This window comes from Phocoena sinus, chromosome 20 (genome assembly GCF_008692025.1).
Source record: "Phocoena sinus isolate mPhoSin1 chromosome 20, mPhoSin1.pri, whole genome shotgun sequence".
In the NCBI taxonomy this organism is placed as follows: Eukaryota; Metazoa; Chordata; class Mammalia; order Artiodactyla; family Phocoenidae; genus Phocoena; species Phocoena sinus.
This window is the reverse complement of record NC_045782.1, coordinates 6,002,417-6,021,790: the sequence shown is the minus strand read 5'-3', so window position 1 is coordinate 6,021,790 and position 19,374 is coordinate 6,002,417. Positions and strand designations below refer to the sequence as shown.

At 49.3% G+C, this 19,374-nt stretch overlaps 1 protein-coding gene across 3 annotated transcripts in view; it reads left to right on the top strand.

The window, feature by feature from the left end:
* Window positions 1–19,374, top strand: part of SHISA6 (shisa family member 6) — a 242,814-nt gene that overhangs the window by 19,929 nt on the left and 203,511 nt on the right. For all 3 annotated transcript variants that reach the window (XM_032617168.1, XM_032617167.1, XM_032617166.1), the window contains exon 2: window positions 3,016–3,176. In XM_032617168.1, coding sequence (XP_032473059.1) covers window positions 3,016–3,176 — 161 coding nt within the window. The remainder of the gene's footprint in view (window positions 1–3,015; window positions 3,177–19,374) is intronic.

Genomic DNA, 19,374 nt, shown 5'->3' with positions numbered 1-19,374 from the left:
AATATGCACAAACCAACTTGAATGGGCCTCTGTAAAAAAAAAATGCTGCTATGAACTTTCATATACAAGTTTTGTGTAGGCATATGTTTTCATTCCTGTTGGGCATATACCTAGGAGTATTTTAATTGCTAGGCCATATAGTAACTCTATTTAATATTTTGAGGAACTGCCAGACTGTTTACCAAAGGGTCTGCACCGTTTCACATTCCCACCAGTAGTTTATAAAGGCTCCAGTTTCTCCACGTCCTTGCCAACATTTGGTATTTTCTTTTTGGTTATAGCTATCCTGGTGGGTGTAAAGGGTTATCTCATTGTGTTTTCGATTTGTATTTTCCTGATGATTAGTGATGTTGAGCTACTTTTCATGTGTACCTTTTCTGGAGAAATGTCTGATTATATCTTGCCCATCTTAAAATTGGGTTGTTTGGTTTTTATTGTTGAATTTTAAGAGTTCTTTATATATTCTGGATGCAAATCTCTTAGCAGAAATATGATTTGCAAATATTTTCTCCCATTCTGTGGGTGTCTTTCATTTTCTTCAAGCTGCTCTGATGCAGAAACGTTTTTAGTTTTGATGAAGCCTAGTTTACCTGTTTTTTTCTTTCTTTCCTTGTGCTTTTGGCGTCATATCTAAGAAACCATTGCCAAATCCGAGGTCACAAAGATTTACTTCTCAGTTTTTTTCTAAGAGTTTATAGTTTTAGCTCTAAATATTTAGGTCTATGATCCATTTTGAGAATCCAACTTATTCTTTTGCATGTGGATATCCATTTGTTGAAGGAACTTCTTTCCCCGTGATCATGACACCCTTGTTAAAAATCAGTTGAACGTAGACGTATGGGTTTATTTCTGGACTCTTCAATTTGATTCCATTGGTCTGTATTTCTGTTATAACTTTATTTTTATTTTTGGCCGCGTTGGGTCTTTGTTGTGGTGCGCGGGCTTCTCACTGCGGTGGATTCTCTTGTTGCGGAGCATGGGCTCTAGGCGCGTAGTTGTGGCTTGCATGCTCTAGAGCGCAGGCTCAGTAGTTGTGGCACATGGGCTTCATTGTTCCGCGGCATGTGAGATCTTCCCGAACCAGGGCTCGAACCCATGTACCCTGCGTCAGCAGGCGGATTCTTAACCACTGTGCCCCCAGGGAAGCCCTCTGTTATAACTTTTAAGTCACTGTTTCCTCACCATAGAAAGATGGTAGGAAAGTGCTGCTGTGCCACCAGGGAAGCCCTCTGTTATAACTTTTAAGTCACTGTTTCCTTACCATAGAAAGATGGTAGGAAAGTGCCTTTGATAAACAGAAGGGTGAAGGAATCAAGGTAACGTGCGTGGATGTGTGGTTAAAAAGTATATAAAATATTGATCACATTTTGGAATTAAAAGGGATCTTAGAGGTCATGTTAGTTTAAACCCTTTGTTTTGCTGATGGGGGATAAAAAGATTAAAATTTCGACTTCAGAGGTTAACAAATCTGCCCAAAGATTTACAACTCATCACGGGCAGAGCTGGGATTAGAACCCAAATCTCTTGATTTGGTAGGGCATTGTTTTTTCTTATTCCAGGCCCCAGGTCTGCCTGGACTTCCTTTACCAAACTAGTGAGGTTCTGTCTTCCCCTCCCTCACTTCTTGGTCCACAGAAGTGAATGGGGTGGTGACGTGTGTCTGCTTTTTCCCTTAGAGCCTGAGAAAAAAGAAGGCCAGTGCGAGGAAAGCATTTGGAAAATCTGAAAGTGCTATATAAATGCCACTAAATGATAAGATTACCAGTTTGATGGTCCTCTCCGAGGAAGGTTCAGCATGTCAGGGGCGGAATAATGAAGGGAAATTCTCCACTCCCAGGCACGTTTTAAACTGCCGTGGTTGGTTGTTACTTTTCGCCAGAGGCAGGGTGTGGGGAGCTGGAATTCCAGGGGACTGAAGCCTCAGAGTGGGCTGGGTGTAGCCAGGTCTCAGGTGGGCCGGGCTGGCCGGGGGAGGCCTGGGGCGTGGTGCCTCGCCCACCCCTCAGGGACCCAGGTAGATGGAAGAGTTCCTCCTGGCTCGTGCACTCAGAATGGGGCGCCTGGCCCTGAAATGACAGTGTCCGATGGCGGTCCCTTGTGGCTCCTCAGAACATACCTGCATGTCTGTTTCCCACTGACAGTGGTATCACCTGTCCCACCCACAGAGGGAGTCCTGTTCCAAACCAGGTCGGGGAGCGATTTCCCCTAAATGCTGAGCCCCTAGAGGGCAGGAATTGTGTTCTCTTTACCTCTGTCTCTGCTGTGACTAATGCATGCTGAGTCCTCAGTAAACATATGTTTGGCTGTTGAAGAGAGGCGTTGGGTGAATAGAAGCTGCTCTCAGGGTACATGGGTCCCTTGCAGAGGGCATGGACCTCTCCAGCTACAGCAGCATCTCTGTGCATCTCTCTTTCCTCCCTGTGTCTGTGATTGCTTCTTCCTCTAAGCTTCAGCTGCATTCACTGTCTGCACCATCCGTGTGTTCTGATATTTATCATTTTATCTGTATGTCCTGTCTTTGCAGCTAAATCACACCTTTCTTTGACAAGGGGAGCTCTGTTTTGTACTTACTTGGGTCACCCGTGGAGAGTACATGCTCCTCAGTGTGTGTCTTTCCATGGGGAAATTGGTCCCCCTGATATTAGTCACCTGCCACTGAACTTGAGGCCAGTGGTGGCTGCCCTTCACTGAATTGGCATTCCACGGGCCAGTTGCTATCGTATCTGTGTGGCATACGGGCTTATTTGGGGAGTCAGCGTTTTGAAAGGGCTCAGAGTTGATTGGTGTGAAATGAATGAAAGAAGGAAACCTTAATCACAGCCTTTTAGTGCCTGTACCCCAGGCATGGAAGCCTCTCCCCTGTATCCCCACTGAGACCAGCACCAGATGATGCTGTGACTGTAACTGAACACTGGGTCTCCGTCCATCAAAGGGCCGATGATAGTAGCCCAGCTTCCTTTGTGGTTGCACTCACCAGCTCGGTGGATCTCACTGTGTGGTCTCCTCCTCTTTCAGGGCTCTGGCCGACATCTTAAGACAACAGGGACCAATCCCCATAGCACACTGTGAAAGAGAAACTATCTCGGCTATCGATAGCTCTCCCAAAGAGAACACGCCGGTCAGATCATCCTCGAAAAACCACTACACTCCCGTGCGCACGGCCAAGCAGACTCCAGGTAAGTGAGAGCTGATCACCTTGCATCTTTGCTGAGGCTGGTGAGAAGTTTCGGTGGTATTTCTGCTTCAGCTGGGCAGGAGCCGGTCCTGGAGCCCTGGGCAGGTGGCTTGTGGAAGAGTCTGGGGACTGTTCCCCTGCAGAGAGAGTGGCGTGGGAGACTGCCGCCGGTGAGTGTCCAGGCTGGAGCAGAGCTGTTGGTTTAGGGCGTCTGTGATTTAGTGAATGTCTGCGTAATCCTCTTCCCTGAAAGGAGCTTGCAGTAGCCTTGGTGGTGGAGTATGGTCACCCTCTTGCTCACATGGTGGGAAGGTAGATATCTGACAAGAAGTGGCTGCACTCAGACGTAGAGACGGATGAACTGTCGGAATCTCAAAGGGACTTCCTGAGAGTAAGGATTATGTTCAAAGGGCACTTCCTGAAAGTAAGGATTATGTCTGTGTTGTAGGGTTACTCTTTTCTGTGCTCTGTGGATTCTCTGGATATATGATGAGTTGCCATGTGATTGTAATATACCTTTTGCTCTTTACTTGGTCTTTATTGTAACCCATGTGGAACAATAAACAAAGCAAGGAAATAATGATAAATGATATAACCTCAGATTTATTGGGATCTTGTGCTGTGCCAAGGGTTATGCTGAACATTTTACGTGTATTGTCTTACTTATTTTTCACAGCAATCTTAGAAGTGCTTGTATTATCTTCTTTTTATATGTGGAACAGAAAGGCTCAGTAATTTTCCCAAGCACATACAGTTGGTAAGAAAGCAAACTGGCAGTCAAACTGAGGCATGTAGGTAACAACGGTCAGGTCTAGAAACCCTAGTGTCCTAATCCAGTTTGGGACATGAATCCAAAGTATCTCAGTGGATGGTCTCCTTATAAGTGCAGGTGGGGAGCTCATCTCTTACTGTGAGCATTACCAGTCTACTACTGACTCCAGTCTCAGACACAGCTTCTGCTTTGATACTTGGATTTGGAATCTTCACATATGTCACCCTATAGCTTTTCAAAGGATGGGCTATATGGTCTGAACTAAACCTGCAATAAAGATATGCAGCCACTAGGTGGCAATAGAAGTGTCCCAAATTCAAACTGGCAGATGTGCTGTTGAAACCAAATTGGTTTTCCATTCATTCTTTAATTTTCTTAAATTTATTAAATCAGAAATCACATACTTGCCTTTAAGGTAATAAGAGTTAAGTCATTTGAGACTCTGATAAAAGTTAAGGACATTTGCCTCCCCCAAATATATACATATGAATATATATATCCATCCAGCATTTTGCATAGGATTTAAGGGGATTCATAGACCCTTCTGAAGTTAAAAATTCCTGACTTAAAAGTAAGGATGAGAGATCCACCTTTTCAAAAAGTCTAAGATGCATTTTTAGCCTGAATATCATAGATGTTTAAAATGTAAGCAATAGAAGAAGTGGGCAAAAACCCTGAGACCAGTAGTTGTCTCCCTCACTGCATAGTAGAATCACCTGGGGAAGCTCTTAAAAATGCTGATGATGCTGGTGCCTGGGCCTCACAAATTAACCAGAATTTCTAGGGATGCTGCTGGCAGCAGTATTTTAAAAAATCACTTGGAAGTGATTCTAACGTGCAAGACAGAATAAAGAACCACTCGTCCAGATGGATTCCTTTATTTTATGAAGGAAGACACTGAAAGGTTTTGCCAGTAGTTCTCAAACTCGGCTGCACATTGGAATCACCTGGGGAGCTTTAAAAATTAAGGGGACCTGGGCCCCACCCCCAGAGATCATAGTTTAATTGATGTGGGGGCGTGGCCTGAGCAGGAGGTGATTTTAATAGGGAGCAGAGTTTGGGAATCACTGGGCTGTGGACATTGCAGAGAGGTTCCATTCTAACTAATGTTTTGAAGTCAGGCTCCTCCAGAACGTTGTCTGTGATTCTGGTACTTCAGGTCACTCTGGTACCCAAAGTACCCCTGGGAGCTTACCTTCATCCCTCTCTCTTCCAATTTTCTCTGTCTTATTCACAAACCAGCCAGTTCCCAGCCACTGAGTCCAGACTGATTAAGTGGATGGTCTAGATTTGCCCTTAAATGCCTCTCACAGGGAGGGAAGATTTGTCATTTCTTCTGGTTCCTATATACAGCCTCTCCTCTGTTAATCTGAGAAGAGAAGCTTAAAGTTAAATGATTCACTCCTATGTTTTGAGAAATCCCTCCTATGTATTTCTCAAATTGGAACTCTTTACTTGGCTTTTAGAGATGGGAATTGTTCCCTGGCCCAGAAAGCATTCTCAGTGGTGATGCTTATATTTAAAAGTAATTTCATAACTGTCTGTAACATCTACAGCTTGTAATGGACACAGCTGCTTTTCCGAATAGCTGATCCTTTGTCACAGAAGACTGCATTTTGAGCAGACGTCTAAACAGAACTTTGTACAGGTGTTCAAGGTGGTGATTTACTGTGATTTTTGCCACTGGTCAAATCCACAGATCACCGATCGTAGGAGGATGGTGGCAAGAGTCTTGTAGAGGGATCTTGAGGACAGAAATCCCAGGAGGCATCATAGCATATGAGTAGTTTTGCTACTCAAAATACTGGTCCAAGGACCAGCCACATCAGCCGTTTGTGAGAAATGCAGAATCTCAGGCTCCATCTCACCGATGGAGAACCTGCGTTTTCATGAGATCCCATAGCAAGTAAAATTTGAGAAGCCGTGGAAAAACATGGGCTCTGACATATGCGTCTCAGTTTATTTTCTGACCCTGTCACATGCTATGTATGTGACCTGGACAAGTTTCTTTGTCTTTCTAAGTTTCCTCATCTGCCCTTGAGACTAAAAGTACCTGCTGTGTGGAGTTGTTTAATAAGTTAAACCAAGGAGAGCACTTAAAATAGGTCCTTAATGTAACAAACCTCAATTTTAGCCATGGCCGCTGGGTTATGGAGTTTTGCCCAACTCAAGGCAAACAAATCCAATTAATGAGAGAAATAAAGGCACTGGTATCCTTAGACCAGGCAGGGTCCATGAGGCCGTGTCTGGGATGAAAGCCCCCGGCCCCAAGCCTTCTGTGCTTGGCCCCTGCCTGCAGCACATCCTTTGAGGATGAAAGGGCTTGTAGGGCTTTACGGGGCTCTTGCAAGTCAAAAGCATACCATACCAAAACCAACCAAACGAAAATATATATATATATATTTTTTTGTTTGGTTTAGGGAATGGAGTGAGGGTCCTGTCTTAATAAAAACAATGGTACCATGAATATATGGTACCCACTATGTGCTGGGTAGTCTGTTAGGTACTTTCTTTACAATACACAGTGGATCCTGTAGCATTTCTTAGCTATAGGAGCTCCTGTTTCCACATTAGCAGAAAATTCCTCTTTCCTTCTATAAGAGCCCTTTACCCTAACCTAACTCTTTCAGAAATCCCTTTCCAACTTTAAAAGGAACTTCAATACTGGACATTTACTTTGCACCCAGAAAATCGGTGAAGCCCATTTCCATCTCCCACCCCGCAAATCTGGCTGCCTCTAGACCCTCACTACTCAAAGTGTGGTCTACGGACCAGTAGTGACTGCATGCCATGAGAGCTGGTTAGAAATGCAGACTCTTGGGCCCTTCCCCAGACCTATTGGTTCAGAATCTGCATTTTAACAAGATCTTTAGGTGATCTGTACACACGTTAAAGTTGAAGAAGATCCCTTTCGCACAGCGAGCCTCAGCCCTGACTGTGCATTGGAATGATGTAGGATATTCTGAAAATACTAATGCTAATGTCCCAAAGATTCTGATTTAATTGGTCTGGGCTAGAACCTAGGCATTAGCATTTTTCAAAAACTTCCCACACGGTTCCACTGTTCGCAAACTGAGAACCAGAGCTAGAGGGAGATTATCAAATAAGGCAAACATCCTCGAGGACTGTGGAGTTTGAGTTCACATCAAGACTCGAGTTCACATCAAGATAGAGCTTGGCTGGTCCTTCTTACTGGGCTGCAGGGTTGAGTCCTCTCCATGGCAGGTGGGCAGGACGGAGCAGAGGGCCTGGGCTCATCTGAGAGAGGGATGGGGTCAGTCTGCAACTATGAATGGGGACACCTGGGCAGAAGCAGGCGCAAGCAGACATATGGTTGGCCCTCCATCCACGGATTCAACCACCCTGGATCCTTTACTGTGTTTACTGTCTGCAGGTGGTTGAATCCTCGGATGTGGTATCCGTGGCAGTTCTAGAACCAATCCGGTGGATACCAAGTGCCGACTGTCAGAATTGATTAGCAGGCCAAGCAGAGCCAGGCATCAGGAAACGTATCACGTCTGCAGTTGCAGGTCCCCCGAGCCCAGGATCTCAGAGGCTCGCGTTGGGCTTCATAGATGGGAAGGAGTGGGGACCTCGCGTGTCCACCTGGCCTGACTCACTCTTAAAGAGCCTGTCTTGGGGCAGCTGGGGGGAGAGTGGTGTACCCATCCCTTGCTGTAGCAATGACTTCGTGTATTAAGTTTCCAGAGCCTTGATACCCAACTTCCCATGATCAAGAGTGGCGTCTGCTGGAGGAAGTAAGTACTTATGCCCCAGCTACACACCACTGTGAGTTGTGTACCCGGGCCGTCAGTCATCTGCCCGCTGTCAAAGCCGCGTGCGTTAGCAGCAGACCGAGGGAGCCGAGGGGCACGATTCCAAGGTTCGCGGAGACCAAGAATGAAGGCTGGACAGTTGACGGAGGGGCTCTCAGTCACGGCGCTGCATGGCCCGGCCCCTCGCTGCTCTCTTGAGCTCAGCTCCTATTACCTTCTGCCTTTCTCTCCGGGATCCAGATGCCAGACCCTCCTCATGCCGCGCGTGTTCTCGCCTCGGGGTATCCCCCCCCCCCGTTTTGTGGCCGGAAACTTTCCAGCACCAGATATTTGTGCTGTGAAAGTTGATGCTCAGGTGGTACCACCTTTCCTAACCTCCTCATCTTTTCCTGTCCCCTGCTTTATTTTCATCCGAGCCCCTACGCCATCTGACGTCATATATTGGTAAGTTCACTGGTTTATTGTCTCTGTCCCTACCGGAATGTAAGCTCGATGTAGGCAAGGGTTTTGTCCTTTTTCGCTGTGGCATCTCAGATCCAAGAACATTGCCTGGAAGATCATTGTAATTGCTCAGTGACTATTTGCAGGGAATGACAAGATGGTCCTTCCCTTGGATGGATGTAGGAGCCAGCCTGTAGGTGTGCGTTGCCTACCTGAGCGCTGTAGAGCTCTCATCAAGGCTGTGCCCCTCTGCTGCCCTGTCTGCAGAATTAGCAAGGGGTTGGTCACGTTGACAGCCTCGTGGGCTGTTCATCCAGTGGAGAGCTGAGCTGGGAGGCCCTGGTTTCCAGTGCCCATGCTTCTCCCCAAGCCCCACAGCTTCGCTCCTCCCATCTGGGGCCAACCCAGGACTCCAAGCCTCAGTGTGGCCAGAGGCTGGGAGCTTTGCTTCCCTGGCTGGGCTCAAGAGAGACTGACACCCGGGGGCCCTGCCCATTCTGTTCACTCTGCCAAGAAAGTCTTCTTTACAGAGGTCTTAGAAGCGCAGGTAGCTCTGAGTTCATCTTCCCAGGAACAGGTTTAAGGCTGCAGGTAAAGCCCGACAGCCTGGACCATGCACCTGAACTCTGGGAAACTTCTGGTCAACCTCAGCCCCTAATGGGCAATGGGACTTTTCTTTGCTCAGTCATCCCCAGGGGAACAGGACTGTCTTATCCTAGAAGAGGCTGAGCTGATTGCCCCATGAGACTTCAGAGCTCTAAGGGGATGGTGAGCTCAGCTGACCGAGCCTGCCCTTGGCCTCGGAGGAAGCTGAGGCACACAGAGGTCACCCAGGTGGGAGGTGGTCGTGCCAGGCCTCCACACCCGGGCTCCAGCGTTGGAGATGGAATGTGGTGTGTGCAGCTCAACAGACCCGGGTGTGACTCTTGGCTCTGGGACGTGAGAATGGCTAGCACCTTCCTTACGGGGCCATTGAAGAAGTTGGATGGAAGGGCCCCCGTGTTTTAAGTGCTCGGCCCCGGCTTGGCTCCGAGCCCGGGCTTGGTAGCCGTCTTCATCTCCATCATCACCATGACCATCCTCTCTGTCCTCAACTGCCTCTTCTCCATCTCTCTTGGCCATCCTCCGTCACTCCTGAGTTTTCTCTTGGCAGTAATTTCTTCCCCAAACTGTACCTGTTGTTTGGACACTGTCCCTGTGGACTGCTATTGGCCTTTTCCAAGTGTAGTCTCCTTATTCTCTGCCCAGATGTTACATCACCTCCCTTCCCTCTACCCCATGCCCTGTTCCTGCAGCCATTGGTCCCAGCAGATCTCTGCCCAGGGATGATGTAGGGTGGATGGAAGGCTGACCACAGCAACCATGTGGGGCAGTCGCTATTACTATCGCCTCCTTGCAGGGTCTGGAAAACCCAGGAAGTTCACTGAGTCAAGGCTGGTAGGAGAGAAGAGCCATCACTAATGCCTGATAACAGAGTAACACTGATTGGTGCTTATAATATAGTTAATATGAAGTACCATTGTATGTGTGTTACTGACATTGCATCGTTGAATCAGCACAGCTCTGTGAAGTGCTATCGTTGTTACTCCCATTTTACAGATGGGAAGATGGAGGACAGGGGGATAGGAGAACTTGCCCAAGGTCACATCCATAGTCATTGGTAGGGGGAGGATTAGAACCCAAGCCTGGGCTTCAGGCTGTATGCTGTGGGGCCTCTTCTGTTACTGGATTCATCCATGGCTTCAGCCAAGAATGAGAAGCAATTTAGGTGGTGGATAAATTCAAAAAGAGTCATGTACCAAAATGTTCATTGCAGCTCTATTTACAATAGCCCGGAGATGGAAAGAACCTAAGCGCCCATCATCGGACGAATGGATAAAGAAGATGTGGCACATATACACAATGGAATATTACTCAGCCTTAAAAAGAAATGAAATTGAGATATTTATAATGAGATGGATAGACCTAGAGTCTGTCATACAGAGTGAAGTAAGTCAGAAAGACAAAGACAAATACCGTATGCTAACACATATATATGGAATTTAAGGGGAAAAAATGTCATGAAGAACCTAGGGATAAGACAGGAATAGAGGCGCAGACCTACTGGAGAACGGACTTGAGGATATGGGGAGGGGGAAGGGTGAGTTTTGACAGGGCGAGAGAGAGTCATGGACATATACACACTAACAAACGTAGTAAGGTAGATAGCTAGGGGGAAGCAGCCGCAAGGCACAGGGATATAAGCTCGGGGCTTTGGGACAGCCTGGAGGGGTGGGAGGGGGAGAGTGGGAGGGAGGGAGACGCAAGAGGGAAGACACATGGGAGCACATGTATATGTATAGCTGATTCACTTTGTTATAAATCAGAAACTAACACACCATTGTAAAGCAATTATACCCCAATAAAGATGTTAAAAAAAAAAAAAAAGTAGCCAAAGGGAGGAAAAATTACATTACATAGTGAGGGAAAATGATGAGTTACTTTTTACTTCTCAACTGAAACATTTCACAACAAAAGTCAATGAAATGGCAAATATAAGATGCTGAAAGAAAATGTCCACATAGATGTCTATAATCAGAAAACTATTTTTCAAAAACAAAGATAAAATAAAGACTTTTCCAAAAAAACAAAAAAACAAAAAAACAAAAAAAACAAAAAAAACAAAAAAAAAAGCAGACAGTGTGGAACCAGACTGTCTGGTTTGAATCCAGACTCTGCCTTTATTTGCCCATCTGTAAAATGGGGTTAATAATTGTGTTTCCCTCCTAGGGCTGCTGTGGGGATTAAGTGGGTATTAATGCAAAGTGATCAGGTAGCATTTGACAGAGGAAAACACTGTTTTAAGACTGCACTCTCTCCTCTGTTGGGCACCAGGCCACATGTGGCTGTTGAGTGCTTGAAATGTGTCTCAGAGCCTCACAAGATTTCAGAGTTGGTGTGAAAAAAAGAATGTAAAATACCTCCATAATTTTTTATATTGATTACATTTGAAATGATAATGTTTTGGATTTATCAGGTTAAATAGAATCTATTATTAAATTAATTTCATCTGTTTCTTCTCATTTTTTTTTTTTAACCTGACGACTAAGGAGTGTGAAATTACCTATGTGGGTCACAGCTGTGCTTTGCATCCCGTTGACTTGGGTCAGGGCTGGTTTAACTGTTAAGGGTGTGGAGTGTCTACTTGAGTTCAAGTTTCAGTCTTGAGCAAAAATCCTCACCATTTGGGGAGATTACATTGTAACGGAGGAGACATAAAAGTAAACAAGTACATAACTTCAGAGGGTGCGAAGTGCTCAGGACACAGGCGGGTAGCTGATGTGCCAGAGGAAGGCTGGGAGAGGAAGGCACTTTTTAAAACAGGTTTTTATTTGATTGAAGTACAGTTGATTTCCAGTGCTGTGATGACTTCCGCTGTCCAGCAAAGTGCTTCAGTTTTACACACACGTACATTCTTTTTCATCTTCTTTTCCATTATGGTTTATCCCAGGATATGGAATCGAGTTCCCTGTGCTCTACAGTAGGACCTTGTGGTTTATCCGTCCTATATATGATAGTTTGCATCTGCTAACCCCAACTTCCCACTCCATCCCTCTGCCACCCCCTGCCCTGGGCACTTCTGATAGTCTGGTCCTACGAGGGGGCATTTGAGCTGGTACCCAGCTGACGAGGAGGAGCCAGCCTTGGAGAGAGCTGGAGGAGGAACATTCTAGGTAGAGGGACCAGCACGTGCAAAGGCCCTGAGGCGTGAGCAAACCTGGCCTGTTCAAGGAACAGAAAGCAGACACAGGTAGAGTGGCAGGTGTGTGATGAGAACAGAGGGGTAGACACAGGCCAGTCGCGCAGGGTTTTGGAGGCCAGGGTAGAGTGTGGATGTTGTCTATGCTGATCTGATGTCTGGTTTAATAAGACAACCTTGGTTGCCGAGTAGTGGACGTGGGCTCTGTTGAGAAGCAGGATAGATAACCAGTTAGCATTTCTAATATCAAGGTGGGTTAATGGGAGAACTTTGTCGAATTTCTTCTTCCACAAGAAGACACCCTCCTGATAAAGAAGGCAAGGTGCAGCAGCAGTAGCCTGTGCGTTTCAGAGTCAGACAAGCCAAGGCCCACATCCCACCTGAGCTTGGACAAGCTGACAGACCTTAGTCCAGGGCTCTTCAGCAGGGCTTGGCGAACTTTTTCTGAAAAGGGCCAGATTGTAAATGTTTTAGACTCTGCGGCCGTAAGATCTCCGTTGCAACTACCCGATTGTGCCACAGTGATACGTAAAAGAGCAGGCACCGCTGTGTTCCCATAAAACGCTGTTTACAGTAATAGACGGTGGGCCGGATCGGGCCCGTGGCTGTCGTGTCGACCCCAGTTCTTCATTGCCCTCTGCAAGCCACAGGCGCCTTCCAGGGGACCTCTGCTTCCATGTGACATGTGAATAGGGACACATGCCTCACCAGGATGCCGTGGGGGAGTCAGTGGCCCTAAAGAGGGTTGATGAATTACCATGTCCTGGCGGAGACCAGGGTCCTCAGCTTGACCTTCTTGGTGGTTTTATCTGCCACCCAGGTGATGATGTAGAAAGCGTGCTTTCTGTATTACAAGTGATGCATTGCTAGGAGGGGTGGCCAGCACCCCCATAATGACAAACTCAGGGTTCTAAATGTCTCCCTGGGTGTGGACACCCCCAGGTTACGTCTGCTGATGGCATCTCCTCCTTCCACTGTGTCTCAGATCCCGTTTACTTCTGGTCCTCAGACGACCTGCTCCCTTGATCCCGACCCCCCCGCCCCCCATCTCTACCAACTCAGTTCCTCTAGGTGTCAGTGTGCTCCCCCCACCTTAACGCAGGCGGGGAGCCCTCTTTCCGTTTCACACCCTCCCACCTGCTGCTTCTCTCCTTGACAGCTGAGCTTTTGCAAAACAGTTGTCTACACCCGCTGCCTCTGCTTCCGCTTCTCCCGCCCACCCCTCGGCCCCAGCACTCCGACTTCCATCCCCTTCCCCGCAGCTCGGCGGGCAGCCCTGGGGGTCCGGGGAGCAGGCTCTGCTGGGCTCTGCTGCTAGAATGGGCCTCTCACCCCTCTTCCACCAAAGCCAAAGCTCTGGCCACCCAGACCCACTCGGTTCCTAGGGGGCGAGTTCTCTCTGCTTCCCAGGCTACACACGATGCTCTGCTCTTCGCTCTGTCTGGAACATTCTTTCTGTCCACTCTCAACCTCCCTATTCCTCCTTCTCTCCCAGGTCTTGGCTTCCCTTTCATGGCCCCTGACTCCTGGCTGGGTCAGCGCCCCCCACCCGCCCCTGGCGCCCATCACTGCAGAGTTGGGGGAGTGGGTGCAGGGCGTCGGCCCTGGTTTGGACCTCTGTGCTATGCGGTCCCCCTAGGACACGTCCACCGTCAGCCCATCTCAGGACCTGGCACACGCAAGCTGTGAACCGCGCGTTAGAAATCTTGTGTTTGGGTCAGAAGGACCAATATGTCCCACGTGGGGAACAGCAGGTCATGTGAGAGAGTCATGCGGGTGTAGTTGACCCTCTGTTTGGTCTGAACAAACAGAGCAAATCAGTCGGTATCTCTGGAAACGGCAGTTTTACAATTGCATTGAAAAAAAACCCTCGGATCCGGGTCCAGGGGGGTGACCGGCTTGTGTCCTTAGTGTGTCCTACTGTAGACACCCGTGCCCTGTGCGTCCCAGGGGAGGATTGCGGCTGCCAGGAAGCCGGAGAACCCTGGTCTTTAAAGATATTCACAACGGACAGTGCTTTTTAAAGAACCTTCCACGCGGTGACTTATTTAAGTCTTGTAGTGACCCAAGCAGGCCGCCTATGGTCAGGCCCCCTTTTTTGCGGACAGGGAGACTGAGGGTCGGGGGCTTCAGAAGCCTGTCCAGAGTCACACGACCAGGAGGGGCTGCTCTGGGCTCTGAAGGTGGGCAGTCTGACCCCAGAGCCCATGCCCTGAGGTCCAGCTGACTGGAGGTGCAGACAGGGCCCTGGGAGCCCCTGCAGCTCCGTGGAGCCTGTCCCCTGGCCGTGGGTCCGCGCCCGGCCCTGGCTGCCTGGTGCGTGGACTTGGGCTGGCAGGGAGGGCGCCGGAGGAGGCCGTGTGTGCTCAGCCCCGGGGCAGATGTTCTCATGACGCCAGCCCCTCAGCTCCAGGACAGACCACCTTTTGCCACAAACGGGGCACTCACCCCAGGAGGCTTTAAGCAGCGGGGCGGGGGGAGCCATTGGGCATTTTCAGCTGGGGGCTGGGGGTGCTGGCCTAGCAACTTCTAAGGTTTTCCCTTTCTGAGAATGTACTGGGGAGAGTAGCTGGCATTTGAGGGCTGACCCTGTGGGTCCTCCCACGCCCCAGCAGATGGGGGCTGCAGGGCTGGGAGCCGTGAGGCAGCCGGTACCTGGGGCCCGGCTTGTCGGCGGCAGATGTGGATCTGACCCAGGCGGCCCGGTCCTGAGCTCACTTGGTTAGTGGCTACACTGACTCGTCTTCCTCTTTGGATACTGTGACCCCCGGGGTCAGAGCCCAGATGCGGCCAAATCACCATTCCATCTTCAGTGCCAGGCTGGTCATGAGTGGAAGGTTTCCTTCCTACTTCAGAGTTTAAAGCCATTTAGAGAGTGAGTCCCGAGCTGTGTTCCAGTCCTGGGTGGGATGCTGGGTGATGGCTCTTCCCAGCACAGGGTTGCCTTGAGAAGCAGAGCCTGCAGGAGTCCGAGGAACTGCCCTTGCCCTGGCCAGCCAGCCGTGCCCAACACATCCTTTGGGCCCCCAGGGCCTGGTCCTGCCTGGGAGCTACACGAGCTTGGGCAGCCTGGCCGGGGAGGCAGCCTGCATGGGGGCCAGACGGAGCCCGATCTCACCATGTGGCCGGGGAGTGGGCAGGGCCGCTGGCTGAGCTGGCCCTCTAATTACTCACCACGCCCAGGAAGCAGGAGGATTTAGAATATGTTCTGGCGGTTATCAAAGTGCAGGGAAGAAGGAAGGCCGTAGCACTGCAGACAGGGTTAGAATTCACAGTGACCTCGGCGAGTTGGCAAAACCGAGGACCGACAGAGCACAGTGCAAGAGGGCACTGGGCCGGCAGGACCAGTGACCGAAGGACCGGAGGCAGTGGGTGCACGGCCGGGCACTGGGGTTGCAAAGGGTGAGAGGTCCCAGGGCAAGGGGAACCAAGCCTCTATCCAAGCGGGCATTAGGGGTCTTTTTCCCCAGGGAGCCCCAAGTCCATCCCACACAGTAAAGGATATTTAGGACCAATGATGGAAGAGGAGGTGGCATCCAGCCACCCATCACTAGATGTGATGCACCCACTATGTGCTGAGCCAGGAGATGGATAAGACACAGACCCCGCCTTGGGAGCTTAAATTCGGGAGCAGAAAGACCAGCCTATACAGTAAAAAGATAACCAGCCATACAGATGCCTCACCAGAACTAGCCACGTGTTCAGAAGGTTCGCAGGCCTGGTTAGGGCGAGTGCCTTGAAGGATGGTAGGAGTAAACAGGAGGGTGTCCCTGGCTGGTGACCTGGGAGCCGCAAGAGCCTGGAAGGCAGGGATGCTTAAGGGTCCTCAGTTCCTTTGGAGTTGTTGGTTGTGGCTTTTCTGTAAACAGGCAGTGGTGATGAAAGAACTGGGGCAAAGGCCAGAAGGAGCTGGAACTCCGTGTCCTGTTGGAGAAGGCTGCTCCGAGCAGGAGACTTTTCTCTTTCCTTCTCTAAACATAAGGGCTGTGTCCCTGGGAGGGGCGGGAGTTCCGTGGGAAGGGGCGGGAGTGCCTGCTGGGGAGGTGCCATATGGCTTATTGGGGATGATGATGGGGGTTAGGGGTGGGATGAGGTTGCACCCTGCAAGGGGGCTCGCAGAGGAGGCCTGTGAGGGTCTAAGGTGAGAGGTGCAGAGAGGCGGAGGCACAAGGAACACAGCCCCTGGCAGCAACTTGGGAGGAAGGAAAGGGGGAGGTCAGGGTGGGACTCAAGGTACACTGATCCCTTCGTTCATACAAAAACTTTGGTCCTTTACTGGGTGTCAGGCACCGGGGATGTGGGAGGGGACAAAGCCAAGTCCCTAGTCTCAGCACTTACATTCAGATGGAGGAGATAGAAAAGAAACTCATAAACGCACAGCACAAAATCAGGTAATGGGAAGCGCTTTGAGAGAAGTAGGGCAGGAAAGGGGAGTAGCCAGGGATGGGGATTGGGGGGAAGAAGCCTGATTTGAAGAAGAGACCCCATTACTGGTCGAATTACTGAAGCAGGGACCTGAATGACAGAGAACAGACCACGTGTGACCAGGTGCTGGGTGGAGGTGAGCGCTGCCAGGCGTGTTTGGGGAACGGAAAGACCAGAGTGGCTGAAGCGGAGAGAACCAGGGTGGAGACACAGTAGTGGAGGAGGTCCGAGAGGTGGGGCTTCACGGGTCATGTGAGGGTCTTGGGTTTCATTCTGGGTGTGATATGGAGTGTTGTAGGGCTTGCAGCCGAGCAGTGATGTGACTTGTCCTGTGTTTTACCTAATCACTCTGTTCCTCACTGTGGTTCAGCACAGATCCTGGACAGGCAAAGATGGAGGGAACGAGATGCTAGGAGGAGGTGGAAGCTATTGCACCAGCCAGGAGATGGGAAAGAGATGGAGGCTTGGACCCAGGATGCAGGACCTAAGAAAGGCTCAGCTTCAGGGCTTATTTATTTATTCTTAATATCTTGTACTGAATAATTTTAAACCAGTGGAATATTTTCAAGTGACTGAATGATGCAGTGGACACGTGTATGCCCTTCACCATTGGTTAACATTTGCCTCAGCAATCAGCGTCATCAGAACTGAACCATGTGAGAGTAAGTTGCAGATATATCATGATTCTTCACTCCCCACTCCTCTAATCGTGTATCTTCTAAATTCAAGGACGTTCTCCTACATCACCGTGAAACAACGACTAGATTTATGAAATTCATCTTCGTTGCAATACTAGTATCTAATGAGGAGTGCATTTGAAGGTAGAAGTGACAGCATTTGCTAATCGATTATATGGAGGGTATGACGGCAAGACAGGAGTCACAGATGACTTCAGAGATTTTGGCCAGAGCAAATGGTTGATGAGAATGGCTAGGCCAGTGCAAGGACCTGGAACGAATAGCTGAGAACTCTTAGCCAAAAGAAAATGAGGAAGGGTCTGAGTGTTGGCAGATGAGCTGAGCTGGGCTGGGCTGTCCAGTGGCTGTTGCCACAGCAATTATAAGGGAAGTCAAAGAATCTGGCTTGCTCTCTCTACACGCACACACACCCCATAGGGTACATATACATATACATGCATGTACAGACTTTCTTCCCCCAGGGATCTAGACCTGAATTTAGCCGTGGATTTATCTCTCCATAACTAAGCAGCGTCAGTAATGACCCATTAGACTCTAAGTGCGTCAGGGACAGGAACATGTCTGCTTTGCTTACTGTATTCATGGTGCACATATCTTGGCCCTTAGAAGTCATGCAATAACTACATCTTGAATAAATGAACGACAGAATGAATGCTCTTACCTAATACACCAGACAGGAGGCAGCAATTGTAAGTATATATCTGCAAACGACAGAATACCTAACATAACAGCTGCTGATACAAAAGAGAAGGTTCTCTTTCTCCTGTAGAAGAAGTCAGTCCAGGCATGGTCTGACTCTACAGTATAAGGGAGCTTCTTATATCTGGCTGCTCTGGCTTCCTAAGCATGTGGCTTCCACGTCGTAGCCCAAGATGGCTGCTCCAGCTCATGCTGTCACGCCTGCATTCCAGGCATCAGGAGGGAGGAAAGGCCAAGAAGATTATACTGCATTTCTTTAAGAATACTTGTTTGAAGTTGCCATACCGTTCCCACTTATGTCACGTTAGCCAGCGTAGTCTTTATTTTGGGTGACCACGTGACCAGTTAAAACATGGGAATTCTTCTACTAGAGAAGAATGGCTTGTGGGGGACCATTAGCAATCCGTGTCCTTGCGTGGCCTGGAAGGTGGCTGGGGCTGTGTGATGCCTTCAACCACAAACCCTCCGTATAAAAAGCCATTTTGAGTGGTGAATCACTGTGGTTGCCATCCATACTTTACACAGTGACATCAATTAGTTGCATCCATAAGTGGACTGTAGATGCACAGGACAGGTGAGGCCACTGGGGCACCCCTGTAGAAGTGTCTCAAAGTGCTGAAGGAGTTGTGTTTCCCTACTTTGGATTCGGGTAGGGAGGGCTCAGAACTTTACCTCGATAGCAAAGCCAACACATTTTGGGAAACCTCTGTGGAGAGTCTCTGACTCTGTGTCCCCGGCTGTGTGAGCTCCCTGCAATCCGAAGCAGTGTCCTGTCCACCTTTGGGTCCCCGCACCTTCACTGCCGGGAACTCTGGGTTCTCCTGCACCCTGCATCCTTTCCTGTGCCTGCTGAATGAAGAGACAGCAATCAGTTGAGATGATTCAGGAGTTTTACAAGATGCAACAAAGCCAGTTTTTCCTAAATAGAACATTTGTGGAGACTTTGCCAGAACTCTCTAGAAAGTACGTCGATGTGGCCATTGCCTCAGCCCAACCACCTACCCCTGCAAGGAGGCAGGAACAGTGTCTTCTGGATGAAGAGCCCTGAGTAGGAGAGGGAGACAGCCAGCAGCGGGGCCAAAGTTCACACTTACCCCTCCCTGGCTTCTCAATTCTGATCTGCATTCAAGCTTTCTATTTCCCTTTGTGTGTGTTTAGCTTAGGGATTTATCACTGCAGCTTAGATCTGTGATGAAATAGATAAGCCTGTACTTTAATGAATATGGCATTTCTTTCCCCGTAAGAATTAGATTAAAGGAGATGGGGCCTCAGAGGAGGCCGGGCAGGGCAGGCAGGTGGAGCTGGGGGGCCGGGGCGGTGGAGAAGGCACTGCTGGCCAAGTGGCTTCAGGATGGGGGATGCTGGGGCACAGTTTGGGGTCGTTTTACAGGGAGGTGGTAGGGCATCCCCATGGCAGAGGATCAGCCCTGTGTCTTCCATGGAAAGAAGCTGAAGCAGCAACGTCTGAGGCTTGCGGTGGGAATCCTTCCTTGAGTGAGCGGTTTGGGTCCCCAACTTGTCTCCTCCTTCTGGTGCAGCTGCAAAGGCATGTCCTGTAACCCTTTGGAAAGGACGTGGGTGTGAGGTCAGGGGCAGCAGGACTCCACCCGGCCGCGGTCTCGGCTCCAGGGCAACCAGAGGAGCACCTC